At 43.7% G+C, this 25390-nt stretch overlaps 1 protein-coding gene across 3 annotated transcripts in view; it reads right to left on the reverse strand.

Moving 5' to 3' along the window:
• The window catches only part of ARHGAP40 (Rho GTPase activating protein 40), a 165998-nt gene that overhangs the window by 31371 nt on the left and 109237 nt on the right, over positions 1-25390 (reverse strand). For all 3 annotated transcript variants that reach the window (XM_069243775.1, XM_069243777.1, XM_069243776.1), the window contains exons 4-8: positions 10473-10542; positions 4999-5153; positions 4717-4882; positions 3258-3349; positions 1762-1839 (exon numbers count right to left, since the gene is read on the reverse strand). In XM_069243775.1, coding sequence (XP_069099876.1) covers positions 1762-1839; positions 3258-3349; positions 4717-4882; positions 4999-5153; positions 10473-10542 — 561 coding nt within the window. The remainder of the gene's footprint in view (positions 1-1761; positions 1840-3257; positions 3350-4716; positions 4883-4998; positions 5154-10472; positions 10543-25390) is intronic.

Genomic DNA, 25390 nt, shown 5'->3' on the forward strand with positions numbered 1-25390 from the left:
TTACTGTGTGAATAGTACTTGCTTTTACCTAATGATGTGTAGTGGTCTGGACATCAAGGACCTGATTTAGAATTTAGGGGATGGGCCCAAATGTGACAGATTTCCCATCTGTCATATTACAAACACATTATGGGAGTCATTCCGGCCGCGAATGACGGAAGCACCGCCAACAGGCTGGCGGTGCTTCCTAGCCCATTCTTACCGCCGCGGTCAGAAAACCGGGGCCGGCGGTTTCCCGCCGGTTTACCCCCGGATGGGCGAATCCGCCAGGGCAGCGCTGCAAGTAGCGCTGCCTTGGGGATTCTGACCCCCTTCCCGCCAGCCTGTTTCTGGCGGTTTTCACCGCCAGGAAGAGGCTGGCGGGAATGGGTGTCCTGGGGCCCCTGCACTGCCCATGCCACTGGCATGGGCAGTGCAGGGGTCCCCTAACAGGGCCCAGGGTGGCTTTTCACTGTCTGCTTAGCAGACAGTGAAAAGCGCGACGGGTGCAACTGCACCCGTCGCACCGCCGCAACACCGCCGGCTCCATTCGGAGCCGGCTCCTGTGTTGCGGCCCTCATTCCCGCCGGCCCAGCAGGAATGTCTGAATGCGGGAAGCGGTATTTTGGCCGCGTGGCGGCCAAATGGCGCTTCCCGTCTGGAGGGTGGCAACCGCCACCCGGCAGAGTTAGAATGAGGGCCTATATCCTGTAATACGGCGGACAGAACATCCGTCACTTCTGTGACGAAGTACCATGTCTGCCAAACTCTGAATCAGGCCTTAAGTTAGTATGCGTGTTGGTTGACTTGAGCACAAAGCTCTTCCCCCAGGCTACCGCCCAGAAAACCCAGTGACTGCTCACCTTCACTACTCTGAACGTGAAGTGCAGAAAGGGTTATACTTGGTCAAGTTTGCAAGCATTGGCAGGGTGGACCCCAGGACACCAGTGGCAAACGACCTCAACCACCACTGCTGTGGCCCGGTATCCTCTGTCTGCCCCACAGCCCCATGAACAGGGTCTGACACTAAGCCAATGTGCCTGAAGGATAGTATCTAATGTCTGCATCTGAAGTCTAACAGTATTAAATCAGGCATGTTTTGCAGAAAGCATATCAGTCTGGAACATACAATTTGAATAAGGCTAGCAGTTTCACACTCCCACTTCCTAAACTCCCTCTCTTCTCAGTATCACCATACTTCCACGTATGGCAAATCCCCTCTTCTCTTACTACCACCTTCTACCATTCATAGTGCTCCAGCCTGACTATGGGATCCTAATAAGCTCTTCTGCTCCTATTCTCATCCACACACCAAGCCATTCTCCTTCATATAAGTGTGGTCTCTCCCAGGCCTGGCTGCTACTTCTGACCTCACTATTACAAAGTATTCAAAGCCATCAGCTAACTGTACCTTTCCTACTTCCTGTGGCTTCAGCACTCCTTAGTTTTCCTCCTATCACTCTTAGAAGCTTTCCTTTGTCTCACTGTGGCCTCTGCACATACGGTAACTCTTCTCAGTACTGCCTTCTCCAGTTCTCAACACAGCCTCTTCTACTCCGTGTTGCCTTTTCCCACTGACACCTTTGGGAAGGCAAAGGTTCATACATTCCAGTTCTATCTACTCAGTCGAATGTGTTGTTCCCCTGCCTATAGCTTGTACAGTACAACTGTTCTCATGAGATATTAAGTTTTTAGAGGCCTCTAATTTTTAAAACCCCATTCCTGGGAAGGAAAAACAGTTCGGTGATATGAGGAGGTCCACTGGAAATGAAGTAGGTGTACCTTTATTCTTGTCTGGGAACCCGAGATTCGTAGAATACCTTCAGTCTCAAGACCTTTCTTTTCCAAACAAGACAGCAGCTAGAAGGAAGACGAGAACAAACATCTTAGCTTCTTAAGCAAGGTAAGCAAAAATGGAAAGCATGTATACCATATTTGAAAGTCCTGCTCTGCTAAGATCCAGTAACATAAGTCAAATTCACTACTTGTCATATTCAAGTCAAGGAGTATCAACTTGATGCAAATCACTTGTCATAACTTATCCTCCACTTATTGAGGACACTAGAAATACATGGCCATCCTGTGACAAAAGGCAGACCTGCAGAATTTATCCAGCTCCCCACCCAGTATGCATGCTCAGTGGAGCTATGCAGACTACAGCACCATGCCAGTCAAGAACAACAAGGTTCTGCTAAGGACACAGAGCTTACAAAGTTTCAGCAACAAATCCACCCAACTGCCAGGCACATGGCAAAAGCAGTGCAGACTGCAGTGAATGAGTGTTTCTTCAAACAGCTGGATCATGTTCCGCTTTACCATGACTTTCACTGAAAAGAACTTAGTTATGTATTTTATTACTATATGTCACAAAGGGCTACAAAGATGTGTGCTGTAGATCTGTATACAAATTTAGAATGTTAATGCAACAGAGCACCAAAACAAAACCAAAGATAAAGCAAGACATGAGACCATTCAGTTTATAAATAAACGACTGGAAGAAGAAATGTTTCAAGATACAGGGACAGGTATGGCCATCTACCCATACTGACTATGAACGTACTATGCTTCGATAAATTAAGAAAGGACTTGAAAACTTAACCTTTTAAGCTGAAAGGTAATGAAGTATGGGCTGATGTATTATGAACCACTTAGAAACTAGGATGTGCAAACTTCTCACCAACTGATTAGTAAGTGGTACTTATGTACGAATAGATTTCACTGCAAATCGTACATTTGCAAGGTGGGGGAAGGGGGGGGGGGGGGAAGAGACAGAAAAGGCCTGCCTAATGAATAATTAGGCAGGTTACACTATGCACGCACCTTCGTGTGAACGGCTGTAAATGCGTGGATGGTGGCGTGCAAGGGACAGCAGACCACCATTCTTTTATCTGCTTTACTAAATAGGAAACATTTTTTAAAATCATTCCATTAAAGGGACAGGGAGCTGCTTTAAAAAAAATATTTGGGAACAAATCAGGTGGAGCTGGAGCATGTAGTGGTAACCCAGTCTACCATATTTATAGTGTGTAGATCACTAAGTACTCCAAATAGGCACGTAGCCAACAGGGCTAAATGTGAACACAAATCCATTCTTCATCCAGAGATCAGCACTTGCACTTCTCCCAGAAGTGGTCCTGATGAACCCAAACTGGGATGAGGAGGAAACAAGGATGCCATCAGCTCCTCAGTGGTCGATCCCTCAAAGACCTGTAACTCTGAAAAGCTACTCAACCAAATAACTTCATGCATCCATTGAAGAAATCCTGAACAAGACCTACCGCTTGAAGAATCAGTGGCACTTGGGTGCTGGGAATGAGTTTTTGATCATTTTCCAGTAATATGCTTAGAGGAACACCGAAAAGACGATTCTCTGTATTTAAAGAAAAGAAAATAATTTATTCCACCCTTAGAAAACCTTTTTTTTCATAGTTTCAGAAACCTAGTCTTTGAAGCAAGCGGTCCTAAGACCTCAGATCCCCAGCCACAAATTCTTCCACCTGCCCCCGGCCCTCCTCTATATCCAATATTAGAACATTGGAACGTTGGCAGCTCCATTGAAAACAATGGAGTGCTCCGGGCTTTTACTGGCCGGTAAAAGCCCACAGCACCAACATTCCAATGTTCTCTTTGTTCACAGCAAGAGCTGTGAATGAAGCCTCACGGAGCCAGAGGGGATTTTAATCCCCTCGGGCTCCGTGAGGAATTTGTTTTATTTAATAGAACATTCTGCCCTGAGTGGCAGAATGTTCTAATAGCCTTAGAACCCGCAGTAGCGGGCTCTACTGGCTATTAAAGGCCCACTCCCTTGGTTAAAGGCTCTCGCCTTCGGCTCAGGCCTTTAACGCGGGAGCGGGCCTTTAATAGCCGGTAGAGCCCACTACGGCGGTTTCTAAGGCTATAATGGTAGTCGTGCAGAGCTGACCTCCCGTTTATCATGTTCACTCAAGCGCTGTTGTTAAGCTTCATTCATAGTCCAAATTCTTCAGTCTGCTCTGCAGACCATCATCCCATATGCTGGGCTGACAGAATGCATGCAATAATATCAGATTCTTTCCATAAACCATCACACACTTTACTCCCCTCACTACTTCAAATGTCATACACAAACAATACATTGAAACATTTAGCCATGGCAAAGAATCGTTCACCAGTGTATATTCGCAGCCTATTTTCAAGACAGACTGACCACTCAGTGTCAATGCTGCATCATGTTATATTCAATCAATACTGTATACATTAGAGAAAATTTGAACTTAACACACCACAGAGATCCTGCGGATGACCAAGACAGCAGATGGGTCGCAAGGTTTATTGCCCTGAGATTCTTTCTTGCCGCTAACATGGAGATTTCTGACAAATTCAAATGGCCCAGTAACATGTATGCCCCCATTTTAGAAATCTGTGAAATAGCCAAGAGGTTATTTCACCATCAGACTCCAAAAGTTAAATAGACTTAATCAAAAACATCATTTCTGGTGATTAGTACAGAGAAATAGCCATGGCTCCCAAAATTAGTAAAAACCAATCTGAGCTGAAATTGCTGTAACTCAGAAGCTTCAACAGCGATTACCAGCTCGTAAAAAGTGTGCCTCAAGTGGTGACAGCATCACATCTGCTTACACCCGTGTTTGAGTTATTTATACATGGTTCAGGCGCAGACAGACACACATGCACATACACAAACACACACACAGCCAGTTTTTCACCACATGAAGTTGAAACGTAGCATTTTCATACCAGAGGTCTTCCGTTTCACAGGTTTGTTGCGCTTCAGGTCCAAGTCGAGGATGTCACAAAGGGCTGTCAGTTCAATCAAAGCCAGGGTGGGGATCTTCTTCATATCCAGAGCAGACAAGTCACCTATGCGGGTTACTCCAAGCCTCCCCTTTGGGATTTCAAATTTCTGCAGAGACAACAGAGAAAGGGAGTTGCACAATGTCTGAGTGCAGAACCACAGTTAGATGATAAATGACTTGGATGTTTTAAATATTAAGTGTAGTATATGGAGGAAACACTCACTGGTAAGGATCCCTCAGGTGCTATCTTCCTGGACTTAACCTGTCCTGTGGCCCTCAAAAGTTCTGCTTGTTCTGAGTAGGCAACATCCATGCAAAATTCTTCCTCTGACCCAGATACCCTTAATGCACTCGGGCAGACTGGGAATCCACTGGCATCTGTTACCCGTGAGAACAACAATTAAACTGGATAGCCCTTAATACTACAGATCAGATACATACATAACCTTGATCAAGTGCATGTATGAAATAGAGAAACCCCTCTTCAAGGGACAGAAGTGCACTAACACATGCAGAGTGGTGGTTGTTCACAAAGATTTATTTTTCATATATCTCACATCTATGAACATGGAAAGAGGCAAACAATTTCATACCAAGCGCTTTGGCTTTGAGCCACTTACTCGGTTGATTACATCCACATCACTGGTATTTATGTCAAACTAAAAGTAACACAAACAGTCTGTAACAATGTGATGGCTCCACATCGACATTGTCACTTCCAACATTAGAGAAATGAAAGCCTATGAACATTATCATATCCCCTTTAATATTATGCTGAACTTCTCAAGCAGAAACAGAAAATATGGCCTACAATGGTAGAAATGCAATGTGTCAGGGTCAAAATACACCAACAAACATTTGAAAAATAAACTAGGTATATTCTAAGACACATATATACATTATGAAAGCAATGCCCTACAATACATATAACATTCATTTGTAACTTGGTACGAACATGTCTTTCTTCAAGTTAGCACTAAGAAAGAAAGATATTAAAAGTTAACATTTAGAGTCTCGTAGACATTAAATGTGCAGACTATCTATCACATATGACAGGGTTATTTTATTACTAGAAGAAAAACAAAAAAAACACAAGGTAGAAAATACGTTTAGTGGTGCAGGACTCCTTAAAGGTGATGCTTTTGAAAGCTCACAGGGATAGGCTTTGAGGTAGCAGTTTGTTTCCACAGTGGAATAATGGGGCTTCACATCAGCTCACTCACCTCTTAATGATCAGGGAAAACAGAATTATGCAATATTGCTGGCGTGGCTTTTTTGCATTATTAGAGACTTATGTTTGCCAAAAAAATCCATCATCTACTGCATACTCTGCAGACTGTAACAAAAAACTGTTGTACTGGTTCAATGGTTACTAAAAATGCAGCAACACATGTTGCCATGCAGTCGAAGACCTTTTGCGAAGGTTGTCTGGTCACTTTTCTGCTGCTTATTGCTATATTTGGGTGTTAACCTGGTGCTAATGAGGTGTAACCAATGCCCAGTGTAAATAATGACAAAATAATGAAGTAATACTATCACAAAATATGCCCCATTATGCCATATAATTTGCCTACTCTTGTCGCACATTTTACTTAACCGTGGTGCATAATTAAAGTGGCCCTGCTCACGATAAACAGTTTTTGTAGTAATGTTAGTGGACCCTGTCTTCTATTGCAGCTGGTGAGTCCAGGTCCACGTCCACGTCTTGGAGTGCTATAGAGACATCGATATTGCCATATACTATTACATATGTCACTCATGAAAGCTTATGAAGTAGCTACTTTAGGGACAGTCAAACATTAGCTTCCTTCTACTATGGCTCTGAAGGGTAAATTAGTTTAATAGGGTAACAAACTGTTTTAATTTACTGTAGGATCCTGAAAAGAATCTTGGAACACTAGAATGGCTTTCTAGTGCCTAAATACTGGCCTGGTCCATAAAGGTCCCAGCCTCTGGAGACAACCTTAGTTTTCTTTTAGTGACAGTAATTCGAGGATGTGAGTATGGCATGTAAGGAAACGGGATATCTACAGTTATAATACAGTATTACAGAAAAGTAACTTTGTATTACTCAGATTGAGGCCCCAAGTACTCGGATGCAGTTTTTAAAGACTTCAAAGCACTGAAGCTAACTTTGCTATGACCAGAGTTTAATAATTAATATTCATTTTAATATATTTTGAAGTCAGAATGTTCAACTATGTCTACTTCTCTAGACTATGAAGTCAAATAAAAGTGCTTGCAGAGGTAAGGAATGACCTCGAAGTAAATAGCTTGGAAATTTCCATTTGGCTCCATGTGAATTTATCCATCTATTGCGTGACGAAGAAAATGTGAGTGCTCATTAAATAATTTGATGCATAAGACTAACAACCTCATGATACGATGATAGGAGACAGCTTCTCCCAGAATCTGAATAAAGAACCACAAAGAGTTCTCTTACATTTCAGGATGCCTGTATTCTAGATATAACTGTCACAGTATCTATTCATTAAATATTAACTTTTATACGGTATTACGTATTCTCCTATGAGTTACTTCAAAGTGCCAGACTTCAAACAGAGCAGAAGGAATAGGAAATGTAATTAGAAATCTAATGGCGCATTTGTGATAATCCGAAACAAAAACTGTCACAAATCCAAAGCAGATTTCTGTAGTACAAGAGGTGTCCATAAACAGAATACGAATTTCACAACCTTGTTATTCTGGTGAAATTCTCAACAAACACTATATTTAAAGACAAGGTTGGCACCCTGTCACTTCCCTTCACTGTTCTACATCACATTTTAACTGAAGGTAGTCTGATCACAGAGATGGAGGTTGCACAATGACAGCAGTATGAGTGCTCCGATTTCTATATGTAATGTACATGCAAAATGGAGAAGCAGTTGATTGTTATAGCTTAGAATAAAGAATATGTTCCCTGCAATGGTGAAAGGTTCTAGGGAAGTAGGGCAGTCACCCTTGCTAGATCTTAAGATAGTAACACAATTGCCTGTGCAATAATAAGTGAGATACCAAAGGTGCAGAACGCAATTAAGGATAGCCTTAGTATCATCTCTCTAGTAGTCTGGGGGAAAGCACTCAGGCATTATGCCCTTAGAGTGAGGCACAGTACACCAACCCGTGACATTAAACTGAAGCACATCTTATCAATTAGATGATGAGGGTGCTTTTCTCAATAAAGGCACTCGTTGTATGAAAATGAGCATTACCTAAAAGCCAATGTTTGTGTGTGTGTGTATATATATATATATATATATATATATATATATATATATATATATATATATATATATATATATACACACACACACATACACACACACACACACACACACACACAACACCAGAGAGACACATTTATTTAATGTAAAAGCGTACACTGAATCAGTAGCCTCCGACACTGAAGGGGACTACTTATTGTGTTGATGTGCACATTGTCCAAGAGCATGATTTGCAAGAGCAGCGTGTGATGTCTCACGGTCAGGCGGTCAGGTAAACTAATATTTGAAGGGAGATGATGCTGTACCACATGATTTAAGTTGTGGTGGACAGAGGTAAACTGTAAATGAAACTAGAGCAAGCCAATGGGGGGGGGAAGAGCGTTGATTGAATGTTCCTGGAAATATATACTATATATATATATATATATATATATATATATATATATACACATACATACATACACACACACACACACACATATATACATATGCCAACAAGAATTGCTGCACTCCCAGAGGAAAAGATTAGCAGATTCCATTTATTCAAAGAGCAGCACTTCAAACACCACTACGCGTTTCAACATTTCGTCTTCCTCAGGTGGTTTTAGTTTGTAGGCATACATGGTTCTCATTCACCTGCCTTATATGAACACAGGGGAATTCTGAGAGTTATAGTTCAAAGAGCCACTTTCAGAGTCCTTCTTTAAATGTTGCTAATCAACATTTGTGTTGTGCTCATTGTGCTGTGTTTGAAGTGCTGCTCTGTGAATAAATGGAATCTGCTAATCTTTACCTCTGGGAGTGCAGCAATTCTTGTTGCCTTATTTTCCGAGGGTCCTGGTCTCAACCCTATGCTGGCACCGGCAGTCAGAGCACGCCGCTTTTCAGACCAATTGTTTTGAACATACATACATTTATTATATATGTTTATACACACACACACACACTATATATATATATATATATATATATATATATATATATATATATATATATATATACACACACACACAATATATACACACACACCCTATATATATATATACACACACACATATACACAATATATACACACACACACACTATATATATATATATACATACACACACTATATGTATATATACACATATATATATATATATACACACACACAGTATATAAACACACTATATATAAACATATATACACACAAACACATATATATATATATATTTATATACATACACACATATATATATTTACACATACACATATTTTAAGAGGTCTTGGCTAAGACAAGACCTAAAAGTGAGCTCTGACAGTTCAGTACCCCTGGGTCCTTTGGCAGATGGGCTTGTTCGTTATGCTGTGTGGAGAAGTGTGGCTCAATGGTTAGAGCGGCAGACCCTGAAGCAGAGATCTGGCTCAAGACCAGGGTTTAAGTCCCGCTTCGGCAGGTCTTGGGCTCAATGCCCTTGACCAGATAATTCTCGCCTCAGTGCCTAATCTAATTCATGGGTCCCACTCTGCAACTCTGGGCACTAGCTTGCTTAATCTCCACAACGGCCCCAACAGCGCTTGGATGCCTGGCTTCACCCTGGGGGTGCTCAGGAGTGGGCGCCTCACAGGGAAAAGCCAGGAGGGGTTCCATAGCGGTATGAGTACAGCGCCTTGAGACCCTAACGGGTGAGTAGTGCGCTATACAAGTGCTAATTTACATTTATGTTAGTGGATCTTGGCTTCACTAAAGAAACTGTGATTGGCATACTCTCCGCTTTAACTATTAATTAACACTGGGATATAATAGCAACCATTACAGAGGAGGAAACACTAGATAGTTTTACTGCTATCAGTAATTTATTACCGTAATGCCACAACAAAATAATGGAAATTATGATCCAAAACTCAATCAGCCCTGAAGTATGTCATCTGTAACGGACTGCTGCTACTTAAAGAATAGGCTGCATACGTGTTCACTAAAAATCATGAGTTCATGAAGGACTATTGTTTTTAACGCTTGGTATTTATTTGCAAATGGAAAAATACATAAGAAAAAATGTTATTTCATGGGCAGTAATTCCAAACCACCAGCATTTACCCGTTATAGCATTCTACTGAGATCACTCTTAGGAGTCTACTAATCTTGGTCGAGTAGCAATTTCCAAGCCTCTCTACACTGGAAGAATTGTGGACTGTGCAAGGCCTAGTAGCCGAACGAAGTGCTATTGGAAATTCCTGAACACAACGAGAGGGACAATCCAATCTGTACTATTGATTTCAGTTCTGAAGAAATATTCTGAAAACTGGCCACAGAGAGGACCATGCCAAGTTTCTCCACACAGCGCATATACCAGTGGTTCATGTGGGTGAAGGGCAAGCTCTTAAGACATGAAATACACATTAGCCCGGGCCTCGGGTGACTGTCCCTAATGGTGCATTGGAATGTGGCTCTAACACTAATTGGTTACAGTCTGCTGAAGACCACCTTACCTGAATGGGCGTCACTTCCTATGCTGTGGTGTGCGGGGTCCACCCTGGGTTGCACCGCTTCTTCCAGACCCTGTGGTATAAAACAAGGAAAGTGGCATGAACATAAGGCTTTGGTCTCCGTGAGAGGTTGGGCAGTGTGGCAACATAGAAAAACATGATTCGTCCGATGATACCCCATGCAACAGTTTAACTACAAAGGCAGTACATAGTAATAGTGAGATATATTTTTGAACAATTAAGGCATCCAACAAAGATGGCTCTTCTTAAAATCAATCAGGGCTTGTCCAATCCAAATTCTGGATCATTACAGAGAATGTCCAACTATTATACATGTACCAAGAATATTGTGTAGGTAATTAATAAACCACTGATTTTGTGCTCATACCTAAAAAGATTTTGGATAACCATGTAAAGGGATATGTGTTTGCTGGAAATTAAGAGTCAACAAGGAACTGCCTAGGGCAATATAATCGTAAGTATTGCCAACTTCAAAAGGTCGATTCTTTAATGTGCTAACAAATGCTAACAGGGACATGCGCAAATGCAGAGACTATTCGTGCCACGTCTCTGTGCAATCTGCCTTTTTCTGTATCTCCATACGTCCATGCCCTGTTTTTCATTCTCAAATATGCAGGAGTGGGTTATCATTCAGAATGGAGGGAAAATGCAGCAGTAAGAGGTTACCAGGTAGACATCAGCATGATCTCACATCTGGTTATCAACCAGCTGTGTCATAAAATCACCATTGGTACATAATCAACACAAGGATGAAAACATTTTCGAGCGCAGATGCCATTTAGGTGAAAAAACCCTATTAGGTGCAAAACCAGTGATAGAAACATCTCACTTGGTGCCATGTAAGGAGACGACGGAAGTTCGATTAACAACTGTGAATGACAATTCCTTCAAGCAACAGCTGAATGGACTGACTTAAACAATCCAATATCTGAAGGAGGTTAACAGACAGCCCGTCTCGGTATATGTTTGGTGTTGATGGCAAGATATGTGGTAATATATGGAGTATGGAAATACCTTTAAGAACCCTAACCACTTTGAGTAGGAAAAACACATTTAAGTGAAAAGCTTCCCCCCCCTTTGTGCATAATAAACAAGAGTGTGAAAACACTTGTAGGAGATATCAAATATATATATATATTTTTTAAAGAACAAATCATACCTCTTATGTGGAGCATTTTGGATGGAACGATTAAACTCCTTGAACCTAACTGGTCTAAATGTTTAGAACAAGCTAAAATACACAATCAGACCACAAACAACCAACACGATTCAGAATAGGAGAACATAATTTATACACAAAAATGTAGTTTTCCACAGTCGATTGCAGCCAATTTAATACCCACAAAGGAAGCATGAAACAATACATCATACACAAAAAGACTGCATTATCCTGAATGATATGTGGCACACACTATTATAGTTCATAAAGATTAGAGTATTTATTTGTTGCACGATTAGTTAAAATCATTACAATCTAAAAACCCTTACACATAAGTGAAAACGACCACAATAAAAATAAAAGCAATACATATAAATAAGTCATTAAGTAATACCAATAATAAAACGAGTAATACATTAAAATCAAGAGTCTCCGAAGGGGGACAATAAAGGACTGGATGGTTCCCCCTATTAAAAATGGGGTAACTAGTTGGCAGTCGGTTTGCACCCTGTGCAAATAGGAACCCTCACTCTAGTCAGGATAAGAGAGATACCCAGCTCATAAACCCTGCTGACCCCCTTGTTAGCTTGGCATGAGCAGTCAGGCTTATCTCAGAGCCAATGTGTAAAGCATTTGCACATAACACATAGTAATACAGTGAAAATAGTACAAAAGGACACCACACCAGTTTAAGAAAAATAGCCAATATTTATGTGTGTGAAACAAGACTAAAACGAGAAAACTCCCAACATACTCTAACAAAGATATGAATTTTGCCAGGATTAACTTAAAAATACAGTTCCGTGAAGTCGATAGCTCCATCTGGGACTTATCACAGCGTCGTGAACAACAAATCCAACAGTTCAGTCCAGCTGTGGTGTCACAGATGTGGGGCACGGCTCCATGTGGCTTTATCAGGTCACAGTGGAGTCAGCGGCGTTGTTTACAGCGTCACTGTGGTTGTTCTACTGTTGCAGCACAAAACACACAGTTACCTGTACTGTAGGCAGATGAAGCTGAAGTCTTTAATATCCCTGAGACTTTCAACAGGAGGCAAGCTCTACCCCAAGCCCTTGGAGAAACTTCACAAGCAGGATACACAGCAAAGTCCAGTCTTTGCCCTCTTTAAGGCAGAAGCAGCAACTGCAGGCCAACTCAGCAAAGCACACACAGCAAAGGGGCAGTACTCCTCCTCCAGCTCTTCAGCTCTTCTTCTTGGCAGAGGTTATTCTTGACCAAGAAGTGTTCTAAAAGTCTGGAGTTTTGGGTCCACAATTTATACCCCTTTCAGCCTCTGAAGTAGGCAAACTTCAAAGGAAAGCCTCTGTTGTTGACAAGATCCTGCCTTGCCCAGGCCTGGCCTCAAACACACACCAGGGGGTTGGAGACTCCATTGTGTGAGGACAGGCACAGTCCTTTCAGGTTTAAGTGCTGATTTCTCCCTCCCAGCCAAAGAGACTCATCAGGATATGCAGGCTACACTCCAGCTCTCTGTCACTGTTTGGAGGGAATTCACAACAGCCCAACTGTCAGTCTGACCCAGACGTGAAATATACAAGCAGACAGAGGCACAGAATGGTTTGAGCAAGAAAATGCCCACATTCTAAAAGTGGCATTTTCAAACAGACAATTCAAAAACCAACTTTACAAAAATATGTGTTTTTACATTGTGAGTTCAGAGACTCCAAACTCCCTTTCTCTATCTGCTGCCAAAGGGAAACTGCACTTAAAAGTTATTTAAAGGCAGCCCCATGATAACCTATGAGAGAGCTAGGCCTTGCAACAGTGATAACCGAATTTAGCAGTATTTCAAGGTTTGGACATTTAAAACACACCAGCACATGCCCTACCTTCTAAATACACTGCACCCTGCCCATGGGGCTACCTAGGGTCTACCTTAGATGTAGTAAAAGGGAAGGTTTGGGCCAGACAGGTGGGTACACTTGCCAGGTCGAACTGACAGTTCAAAACTGCGCACACAGACACTGCAGTGGCAGGTTTTAGACATGTTCGCAGGGCTACTCATGTGGGTGGCACAATCAGTGCTGCAGGCCCACTAGTAGTATCCGATTTACAGGCCTTGGGCACACACACTTCACTAGGGACTTACCAGTAAATCAAATATGGCAATCATGGATAAATCAATCATCAATACAATTTACATAGGGAGCCCTTGCATTTCAGCACTGATCTGCAGTAGTAAAGTGTGCAGAACAATAAACCAGCAAAAACAGATCAGAAAAAATAGGTGGAAGAAGGTGAAAAGTTTGGGGATAACCCTGCAAAAAGGGGCATTTCCAACACACCTAAACTCCGGGATTCCTCATTTCAGCCAGTCTGTGACTGTTCTGCTCCAAGTGGGGGAAAGGGGGAATTCGTGAGTTAATTTTCTCATCAGTAGCGGGTTAAGCGTTGTGAGTTATGAAAGTACTGCCCGTAAACAGTCTCTTGTAGTTGCAGAGAAGACAGCAGTGCTACTGCAGCTTTCATAAATTTCACAAAGCGGACAGGCAATTGTGTGGATACCCCTCTCAGGCACACCTGTATAGCTCCTCAGCAGTCCAGATGTTCAACATGCACCAGAGCGATTGAAGCCAGATCTTCCTTAGCTGGATCAAATCCTCGTAGATATGGAGCACATGGGGCAGTGATTCCTCTCCCTTAGCATAGAGGCGGCACCGCCTGTCCATTTCATCCAGGTTTTCCTCCTTACCAATAGGACTTCAGCAGGACTAAACCGAAGCACAAGCCCATAAGCTGTCGTTTCATGGACAGGATGAGGGGCAGGGCACGGTAAAATGGAAGGGTCCCTGGCTTATAAAGCATTGGAGCCAGACTACCATGCCCCAATTTTTTCATGGCTTGTGCTTCATGGTCTGCAGATTCTAGCCTAGCTTGTTTGCAGTAATGTGTTCTGCTAAATGGCCCCTGTGATCCAACCAGACTCTCAAGTATTTATAGGAGGTGACCACCTCAATTGCCTTTGCATTGCCTTGATGAACCATGACCCCTTTTTTTATCAACTTCCGGGAGATTATCATTACCTTTGTTTTCACTGTGTTCACTTTCAGGCAGCTGGCCTTACAATAGGTGGTTATCATTGTGAATAGTCTCTGGAGGCCAATGGGTGTTTGATTTAAAAGGACAGTACCGTCCACATACTGGAATGATTGGATTTTGAGGCCGGCCATTTTAAGTGGAAATGTCTTCATGGGCGCCAGATGGTCTGGAAGGTCAGCCATGTACAGATTAAACAGGAGTGGTGCCAGTATAAAGCCTTGCTTCAAGCATTTGTCTGGATTTCACCTGCGGTGGCTCATCCAGTGCTAACTCTTATCTTTACCTAGTTGTATGCCCCAGGTGCTACGTTTCCCCCGAAGTTTTGGCCGTGACACAAGGTCAAATGCAGTCGAAGTCGATGAACCCAGCAAAGGAGCCTTCCCTTGGTTGCTATTGTGGTTTCAATCAGATGGGAGATGCAAATAAGATTGTCTTCAATATGGCAGTCCCTTTGGGAAGCCAATTTGAGACAGGGAGACCAGCTTCCTTTCTTCCGACCAGGCTTGGAGTTCTTGGTTTAATATGCTGGCGTAACACTTCCCTTCGACGTCCAGTAATGCAATCAATAGGTAATTCCCAGGGTACAATTGTAAACCTCTTTTGTGGCTCAGGACCAGAAGTGAACTCATCCATGCCTCAGGAATACTTCCCCCCTAGACGGTATTCCTGAAACAAAGGTGCTATCACTGTCGCCCATCGAGTTGGGGCCCACTTGCATGCTGTGGCTGGGATGCCACTTAGGCCAAGCAGGCCACCTGTTCACATTGACTTGATGGCAAGTGCTACTTGAGCCCGAGTTATTAGTAGAGTGTCCACACAGTCTGGATCAGGTCGCATCATAGGGCTGTTGGGGTTGTTCTCCGACGGTATGGGCAAGCTATAGGCCACTGTTGGGCCAACATAAAGTTTTAATATGGGTATCTCATTCCCCAGGAGCGATGTTGGTAACAGTTGCCTAGTGGTTTGGATTGAAGCATTTGTTGACACAGAGCTCAAATTTCCTCTGGTCCCTGGATTTTATTACCTCATATGAGTCTACTCACCTCTGAGCTTCCTCTTACCTCTTTTGGGCATTGAGGGCTTTTCCATATTCTAGGCGATTTCTATGTTCTAGACGAACAGCAGTGACCCAGATGCATAGCTGTTTCTTAACCCCTCCGCGCCCCCGTCCATACTAAGCTTCCACGAGGCTGTATTTAGGTGGTCAGCCAGGGACTCCCAGAGATTTGTAGTGATAGTTTCCCAGTTTTCTCGCCGGGTCGCATCCAGGAAGAACCACAATTTCCCCTTGCTTCTCTATAGTTCATAAAAGATGAAAACGGTGACATTTTGTGTAAATGGCGATGTAGAAGACTGTTGCACCCGAAACCTGGAGGAAAATCATGCTTCCACAAAAATACAGTTTGTAAATTAAATAAGACACAATGGACAAATGCAATTTAAAATCCACAAGCAAATTATGGGAAACAAAAACTGAAATATTGGACAAAAAAAGCCACTGACATGACAAAAGAACGAGATTTCTTATTTGAATATTTTATGCAACAACATTTTTCAATATAGGGTAAACAGAAAGAGCACCTGTTATTATTTACAATGTAGTTTGCCCTACGATATATGCTGCATATTAATAAAATGTCAAATACTATATGAAGTTGTTTGCTCACAATGTTTTTTTCAGCAAATAACTGAAAAACCCAACCCATTCCCCCGACAAACTCTTATCCCGCAAATTGTAGCGAACACAGTGTACATGTTGTCACCAAAACACATTCATTGATTGAAGTAAATAGAGTTTATAAAAGAAACCAAACAAAACAGAGCAATTCTCTCACCAACATAAGGCTTCTTGAATTAAATAGATTAACTTTCAGGCATCCAAAGGCAGACAGTAAATTACATTTACTTATAAGCCCCTAGTAAAGTGCACTACTTGCACCCAGGGTCTGTAAATTAAATGCTTCTGGTGGGCCTAGCAGAACTGATGGTGCCACCCACTTCAGTAGCCCTTTAAACAGGACTCAGGCCAGCCATTGCAGAGCCTGCATGTGCAGGTTTAAACTGCCAAATCAGTTTAGTTCTGGAACTGAGGACATTCTGGCAATGGTAAGGACTGTTGTGCTGCTGAAGAGATGTCACTTTGCTGGACTCCTGCTCTGCTGTGCCTGCCCCGATGCCTTCTGCCCTCCATACCTAGGAGTAAGAAGCACTAGACCTGCATCTTTATATCCCAAGAACATAGCGACTCCAAGGGCTTGCTGGTGTGCCTCCTGTTCTGAAGTCTCAGGGACATCAAAGATTTCACTTCATCCTGCAATAGCACCTGGACTTTGCTTACTGCAAGTCCTACCCTTCTAGGTGGAGCCAATCCAGTCCTTGGAAGTGGGTATAAAGTACTGCAACTGCAAAATCCACACACCGCAGTCGATGCACAGTTAGAAACCGATGCATCGCTGCTGCCATTGAGGACAAAGACATCGCATCATCAGCTGCACGACGAAAGCACATCACCTACATCGCTAAGGAACCACCAATGATGCATTTTGCGTTGTGCAACTCAGAACCAATGCATCGCTTACATCCTGTGGAATCAACGCATTTCCTCCTCTGCTCCACTCATTGGGCCCAGTCAATGGCGCAACAAGGTACTCTTTCAACAGGACAAGGTTGGTCCCTGTATCTGACCCACACTCCATTGCAGTCAGCCTGACGTTTCATATTTCAACTGAGCTAGCGCAACCAGATAGCCCCAGTTGGTGCTTTCTGCATTTAAGCTCTATATTTGCATATATTGTTTAAAAATTCATATCTCAACTTCTATTTATTGGATTTTTGTTGTGGTTTTCTTGTTTTGTTCATTAAATGAAGCTCTATTTTTTAACCAGGTGTGGTATCTTTTTGTGAGGTATTTCCACTATTTTAGGTGTTGTACAAATACTTTATACATAGCCTTCTGGGTTAATCCTACCAGATTAGTGCCAAGTCACCAGAGGGGTGGGCACAGGTTAATTTATAGGGTGTATCTGAATTACTCTGACTAGAATTGTGGTTCCTGCTTGAACAGGGTACATACCTCTGCCAACCAGAAATCCAATTTCTAACAGCCATGTTAACATTGTGCTGCTCAAAGTCCAGTAGATATGTTCCCCAATGGATCTCCTTGGCCCCAGGCACACGTCCACCACAAAAACAAAGCTAGGTACCCACTCTGTTGTAGCCATGTTGGTGAGGCATTGATCAATTACTTCTCCCTTCCTAGCACAGCACTGCCAGTCAGGTTCATCAATTGAGACCTCCGAATGCGATGACAATGCTTTTAGTACCTTCTACTTCTGGGCGGTTGGGTGGTTTAGCCAGCAAAGTATGCAGACAATTTTCCCTACAGCTTAAGACGCTCCAGCTTCAGTACATGCTGCTGTGATACTCGGGTTATGCTGACCTCACATTCTAACTGAGCGATGAAGGCCTCCCAGAGACACAATGGCAGCTTGAAGTCCTCTCAGCTCCTACTCTTTTCTGGGCAGCATCTTTGTCATGCAATGGCTACTCCGATGCACCTCTTAAGAAATTGGCAAGCTCCTTGCTTTAAGGTAGCCCCCAAGACAGCTCCTACTGGCACGCTTATAGAACTCTCTAAGCTTCTGGTCCTGAAATAGCAAAGCAGAGCTGACAGTCACTACTCCAACCCTGAAGCACAGAAGAGATGCTTGGTCACCACAGCTGTGGGACCACAGATTACGGAAGGTAAACACTGACACTTGCTATAAGTTAGGGGCCCATGTTTATACTTTGGGTGCAGAGAAATTTTGTGCATACCTTGAGTTCAGCTTATGGACCGGTTTCCCGGTAGTTTCTACCTCTTGTTTAATCCTTCCAGACTCATCTAACCATAGTCTTGGTCTTCAGCAGAGATGAGGGGTAGAGTTGTTGGTCTTCTGTCAAAGGCAACCCTAAATAGGGGCACAAAAAAGGGAGAGACTGCCCTAGTTACCTACCTGTTAACTTCTTGGTTCTTCTGGGGAACAATGGAGCAACAAACAACTGAGGAATTTCTCTACATTTCAAAAAGGACCCTCTGCATCATCTGACCGCATGTCAGAGTCAGGTCCTCGACAAGGGACTCAAAAATGTCCAAGAGGTGCCCTGCAAATCCCATTGCTGTCTGGGGCTTTCTCTAATCTACAAGGTACAAATCAGGTTTCAGGAAATCTAAAGGGTTTTAATTTGAGCCAAAGCCACATATTACAGATACACCCCACACTTAACCCCTATACACATATGTCAACAAACACATGCAGCATCCATGCCACATGGATAGAGTGAAGGACCCAGTTGCAAGAGGCTGGAAGACCAATTAAAAAAGAAAAAAAAAAAAAAAAACACAGACTCCAACAGGTAACTCTTCCTGTCTGGTGAAATATAAAAAGGCCTGTCCTACTAAAACAATCTGTTGATGCCACCACTGCCTCATCAGAAACCCAGTGCGCAGAATAAAGTCACATGCCCCAAAAGGAGGGATCACTTGGTGTGACTCTCCAGACAACTGTGCTTTACTCTGCTGCCTTTGCAGTAATGAGATGCCATCTGTACACAAGGATAATTGTTGTGTCTGCGGAGGTGATAAACCAATACCCTTTAGAACTCTATGGTGAACTTCAGACAGGGTCACATGTTCCCTATATGCATTTATTAGACCTTTTCTATGCCAACAATGTCATTCATTATAGTGCGATTACCAACTACTAAAAGTATTGAGTTTTACTGCAATGAAGGGTACAAATTCAACAAGTAAGTGAGCTCTTTTCAGGTCACAACATGGTGAGCTGAATTGCAACTATACTTTTTGGAACTGAGTCCATGCTCAAGGATCACAACCACTCAGGTGAAAGAAAGCAATAGAAGGCCAATGAAAAGTAAGCATTGGTTTAAGTCACCATACTTTCAATGTCAAACAGAACGCTTTGTGATGGATTACACATTGTTGGAAATGTTCCCTTTCTACATGTTCACTGTAGATTTTTGCCTGCTGTCGCTGAACCTGACTTTATTGGTGATAAACCTCTGTGTACTTACCTCTACTGGCCAGTGGTAAAGTGCTAGTGCTCTCTCTCTTTTAAATGTGGGAAATTGCCATACTAATGATTGGTACCTTTGATATACTAATAGGTTCCTAGTATATGGCACTACAGGTACCCAAGGAAAAGAAATTAAATGCTACCGTGGGTAGCAGCACTCAGTGGCCCACCCACTAAATTAGCCTGTAAAGAATGTCTCAGGCCTGCCATTGGGGCACACTTCAAAGCAGCGAAGACAATACATAACAGCTCATGTACATTCATTATCTGGCTGCTCAAAGGTCGACTTTTGTTCTTCCAGACTGTCTCTGAGTTTCTTTGTGATACAAGGACTGCCTCAAACTGGATTTTGGAGGTAGATGTGGGACGTTTTTTTTGGGACGGTGGGACATGTTGTTATTTGTAATTGTTTCAGAATCATAGCATAAGGGGACAGTACATACAACTGTGTATTAGTGACAATATCCTGTTGCACATATCAGATAAGGGGATGGCTGTAGTACATATTGGACTACATATTTAATACAAAGCACTACTTAATAACTAGAAGAATAACATCCGCACAAAACAGCGGCCGCGATCTGTTAGCAAAGCATGTTTCCAGGAGGGTGAGGTAGTGCATCTCTTTTTCCTCCCGTAAGAGGGGGCGCGCAGGGTCAAGGGGGGGGGGGGGGAGCAAGAACTCAAGAAAAAAGTGGACTTGAAAATACTGGGAGGGGGCAGGCAGCAGGCCCTATGCGACATACTGTATACAATGCCTCCATCCCCACAGACCTCTGATCATAGACGCACTCAAATATTCTCAGTCACTACAACACCAGTTCAGCCTGTTTCTACGGACGTCCTGCCTCCCCCTCACCTGGATGGCATCAGTGGAGCTGTCCTCTGTCAGGTTCACATCCAACAGGTCCTTCAGCACACAGCCCCAAGTCATGTTCCGCATACTTGTCTGTGTGCACCATACATAGCCGTCTCTGTTCTGCCGTGCCCTATTCGAGCACGTCTGACATTCACTTTTTTCAATAAACTTTATTGATTTTTTTTGTAGATCACATAACCTTTAAATCTAGAGTCTCTGGATAAAGAAGTCCCATGAGATATGTATTCAGTCATACATGATTTTAAGTATTAGAACTAAAGCGACAAAGCAACAATAATTGGTTAGCTGTACAGGTGAGCCTAGAATAATGTTTAACTGCACCCTGTAATATATAACGCACTGAATCATCACATAGCATCTTGCGTGGCCATTTCCGGTTTTTAGTAGGGATGGGCACCAGCCATAGATCATCATCACATTTGTATAACACAGAATAATCAGAACTTAACTTATAACTACACGGCGTGGTCTGCATGTGTAGTAGTAAGCATGTGGAGTCTATTTGGGAGATCTGGTGGCTGTGTTTATCTCATTACCTTACTAGCCAGAGTTTCTCATGGTGTATGCCCTCCTCATGTGTCTCATCTCCGAGCCCTCAGTCAGGCATGTCTTTCATCAGACTCAGGAGGGTCTCGTGTCTCCTGCAGTTCAGACAACTTGGCCGACCATGGACGCAGGTCATCCTCTATGTGGTCATCTCTGGGAACACGGCTCATCCACATTTCTGCAGTCGCCCGTTCAACCATATCCTTTGCCCATGCGGCATGGGTAGGGGGTGCCTGCTGTAGTCATGCAATGGCTGCACATCTTTTTGCTAGAACTAGCCCAAGGAGGATACGTTTTCTGCTCAGTTTCTTAGCAGGTGATGGAAGCAGCCCCAGTAACTCTGGTCTAATCTCCAGCTCTACTTCCCATCCAGAGGCCTTATTAATACTATCCAATACTTCCCTCCAATAAGAGGGTAAGGAGCAAGACCAAACCATATGTAGGAATTCCGCCATCTGCGATCCACACCGGAGGCATTCCTGAGACTGGTGGTGGTAGATCACATGTATCGTTTGCGGGGTGAGATATGTCTGGGGTACAAAATTAAACTGTAGGCATTTAAAGCTAGCATTAGAACTGATCCTCCGCACCCCTTCATGCACCTTCACCCAGTCTTTATTCAATAGTGGTTCTCCAATGATTGTCTCCCATTTAGCCTGCAAAGGCAGCAGAATGTGTTAGATCAGTGCACAATGCCGGGTATAAGTGGCGATACCAGTCTGTGGGCCCCTGCCATGTTTACTATGACTGATGGAATGCTGGAACAAGTTGGACGCTGGACCTAGTTGGCTCTTCACAGAAAGACAGCCACATTCCATGCGCCATGCTCGAGATCTTCATGTATTGGAGGTACTGTCCTCCTCTTAGGGAGAACGTGGTGTTAGCCTTTTCTCTAGTTATAATGTATTGCTCAGGATAAAGGTCTCCTATAGTTTCGCACCCACTACCCTTCCATATTTGCACAGGCAGAGTTTGCAATTTCTAGAAAGGGCTGTTATCACCCATAGGGGCATTTTTGAGGTGAAGGGAGCACGACTAATAACTCGTTGAACCACTTCCTTCCACAACCTCTGCACCAGGCAAAAGACATGGGTGAAGGCGGGGGAAGGGGGTGGGAATCCTCTGTCCCATTATTAGTAGCACCTGCAGGGATTTCTCTCTGTTACACCTGGCAACCTTGATGTTGTCTCCCCTAACTTTTTTGCCTCTACTTCCCAGGTTGTTGCTGTGTGCTAGACTCTGTTTTTGCTGTTTTTGTTACTCTGGGCACTTTACCACTGCTGACCAGTGCTAAAGTGCAAGTGCTCCCTATGTGAAATTGCACGTGAAATTGGCTTTTCCAGAATTGGCATTTTTGATTTACTAGTAAGTACTGTGTAAAGTGCACTAGAGGAGTCTAGGGCCTATAAATCAAATTGTACTAGTGGGCCTGCAGCACTGATTGTGCCACGCGTATGAGTAACCATGTGAATATGCTCAGACTTGCCACTGCAGTGTCTGCGTGTGCAGTTTTAAACTGCCAATTCAACTTGGCAAGTGTCCCCACTTGCCAAGCCCAAACCTTCCCTTTTTATACATGTAAGGCACCCCGAAGGTAGCCTCATGGGCAGGGTGAAGTGTATGATAGAGGTAGGACATGTGCTGATGTATCTTAACATGTCCTAACAGTGAAATAATTCAAAAATCGGGTTTCACTGCTGCAAGTCCTATCTTGCTCACAGGTTAACATAGGGGCTGCCTTTAAATATCCTTAAAGTATAGTTTCCCTTTGAGAGCAGATAGAAATGTAGAGTTTGGGGTCTCACAATTTTAAAATACATCTTTTATTGAGGGTGGATTTTAGATTGTCAGTTTGAAAATGCCACTTTTAGAAAGTGGGCATTTTTTTGCATTAACCATTCTGTGACTCTGCCTGCTTGTGGATTTCCTGTCTGGTCAGACTGACAGTTGGGCTGTTTGTGCCTCTCCTCTAGACAGTGACACAAAGGGAGCTGGGGTGTAGCCTGCATATCCTGATGAGCCATCTAGGCGAGAGTGGAGTGGTCACTTACACCTGAATGGGCTGTGCCTGCCCTCTCACAATGCAGTCTCCAACCCCACAGTGTGAGTCTAGGGCCAGGCAGGATCCTGTAAACAACAGTTACTTTTCAGTTGGGCACTTCAAAGGCAGAAAGGGGTAGAAGTATTGGACCCAAAACCCCAGACTTTAGAGTACTTAAAGATCACTTCAAGGAGAACCTCTGCCAGGATAAGAGCTGAAGGAGAGTGCTGCCCCTGCCTTTGACTGTGCTTTGTTGGGCTATCCTGCAGTTGCTGCTTCTGCTTATGAAAGGGGACGAAGACTGGACTTTGTGGTATATTCCTGCTTGAGAGGTACCTCAGAGGGCTTGGACTGAGCTTGTCCCCTGTTCTGAAGTCTCAGGGCCATCAAAGATGTACTCTGTCAGCACCTAGACTCTCTGATGAGACTTCTGCCCTATCCAGTCCCTGGGCCCTTGAAAGGAGAAGCTGGTGGAAAACCAAGAAAACCCAAGTGTACCGACTTCGGACGACCTCGGACTGACGCCGCTGCTGGATCCCACTATGGCACCTGCAACTGAAGCTATGGTCCTCGCTGGAGTGCGATGACCCCACAGATCCGACGCCGCAGCAGCCCCGCCGCAGTCTGTGACTGTGAGTCCCGAAGTGCTGTGTCACCGACATCCGTGACACACAACTTTGCTGCACCACACCGTGACCGTCGGATCTCGACCCTGCCAGAAGTGCATAGATTCAGTGCTTCCCACCACTGCCACCTCACCTCCATCGCTCTACAGCAAGGACCGGACGCCTCCACTCCTTCGCTCCGCAGCACCAAAACAGATGCCACACTGGATTCAGCAACACCGTGATCCCCGACTGCGTGTACCAGCTTGTTTCCTCATTTTCACAAGGTACTGTACCAAGGGGTCCATGTGACTCCGTGACTGGTGCCACTTACTTCGGATTGTTGGGAACGACTCCATCACAAAGCCATGATATCACCAATTCCAAGCATTTGTGTTTCTAAGAGCTACATTGAAGTTTAATCTTTGAAAATGTATAGCTTGACTTGTGTATGTTGGATTTTTTGTCATTTTGGTCTTGTTTCGTTCAGATAAATATTAGCTATTTTTCTAACCTGGTGTGGAGTCATTTTGTACTGTTTTCACTCTATTACTGTGTGTGTTGGTACAAATACTTTACACATTGTCTTTGGGATGAGCCTTTCTGCTCATGCCAAGCTACCAAAGGGGCGAGCGGGGGGCTAAATGGGTGCGTTTCTCCTTTGCCCTGACTAGAGCGAGGGTCCTTGCTTTGACCGAGGGCAACCTGACTGTCAACCAAAGACCCCATTTCTAACACTTTCCATATGTGCCTCAGAGGAGTCTCTTCTCCCAATTGTCATCTGGGTCTAGCCAATGCACCATGTGCTGTAATGGGGATGCCATATAATAAAACTCCAGGTGGAGGACCTCAAGTCATCCCTGTTCCCATGGGCTTTTTAGGGTAGTTGGCCCAACACATTTGCATTAGGTCCGCAGAGCAGGCCCACAATCAGCCTATCCAAAGTCCGAAAGTATTTTTGTGGAATCTCATAAAGCACGCTCTGTAGAGCATAAAGACAGAGAGAAGTATTATTCTTTTGGTGATAGCAATCTTACCCATCAGGGATAATGGTAGTTCTTTCCTCTATCACTCGGTCAATGTTCCGCTCAAGATAGGTCAGGCCTGTACGAGTCAGTTACATCCCAAGGTAGTGGACCTCATGGAGTTCCAAGGCAAAGCCCACTCTAGGGCTATTTTCAGCAGGGGTCTTCCCCAATCCACCCAGCAGGAACAGTTTAAATTTTATTTGGGCTCATTTTAAGTCGTGAAATCTCTCCGGACATCTCCATGTTTCAAAGGCTAGGTGCTGAACAAGTCAGTTGCTGCAGATATACTAGAACATGGTCTGCATTGAGGGAGACTACGTGAGTTGTCTTCCCGTGCATGATGCACTATGGGCCCCCAATGCCCGACTCAGGGTTTCCGCTAAGGGCTCCATGGCTATGGCAAACAGGAACAGCGAGCGGGGGCAGCCCTGTTGAGTGCCTTTTTTTAGTCAGAAAGGCGCAGATACCACTCTCCCGGATCGCGCCCGGGGCCATGGGTCTGAGTA

Source organism: Pleurodeles waltl, chromosome 7 (assembly GCF_031143425.1).
Source record: "Pleurodeles waltl isolate 20211129_DDA chromosome 7, aPleWal1.hap1.20221129, whole genome shotgun sequence".
Taxonomy (NCBI): domain Eukaryota; kingdom Metazoa; phylum Chordata; class Amphibia; order Caudata; family Salamandridae; genus Pleurodeles; species Pleurodeles waltl.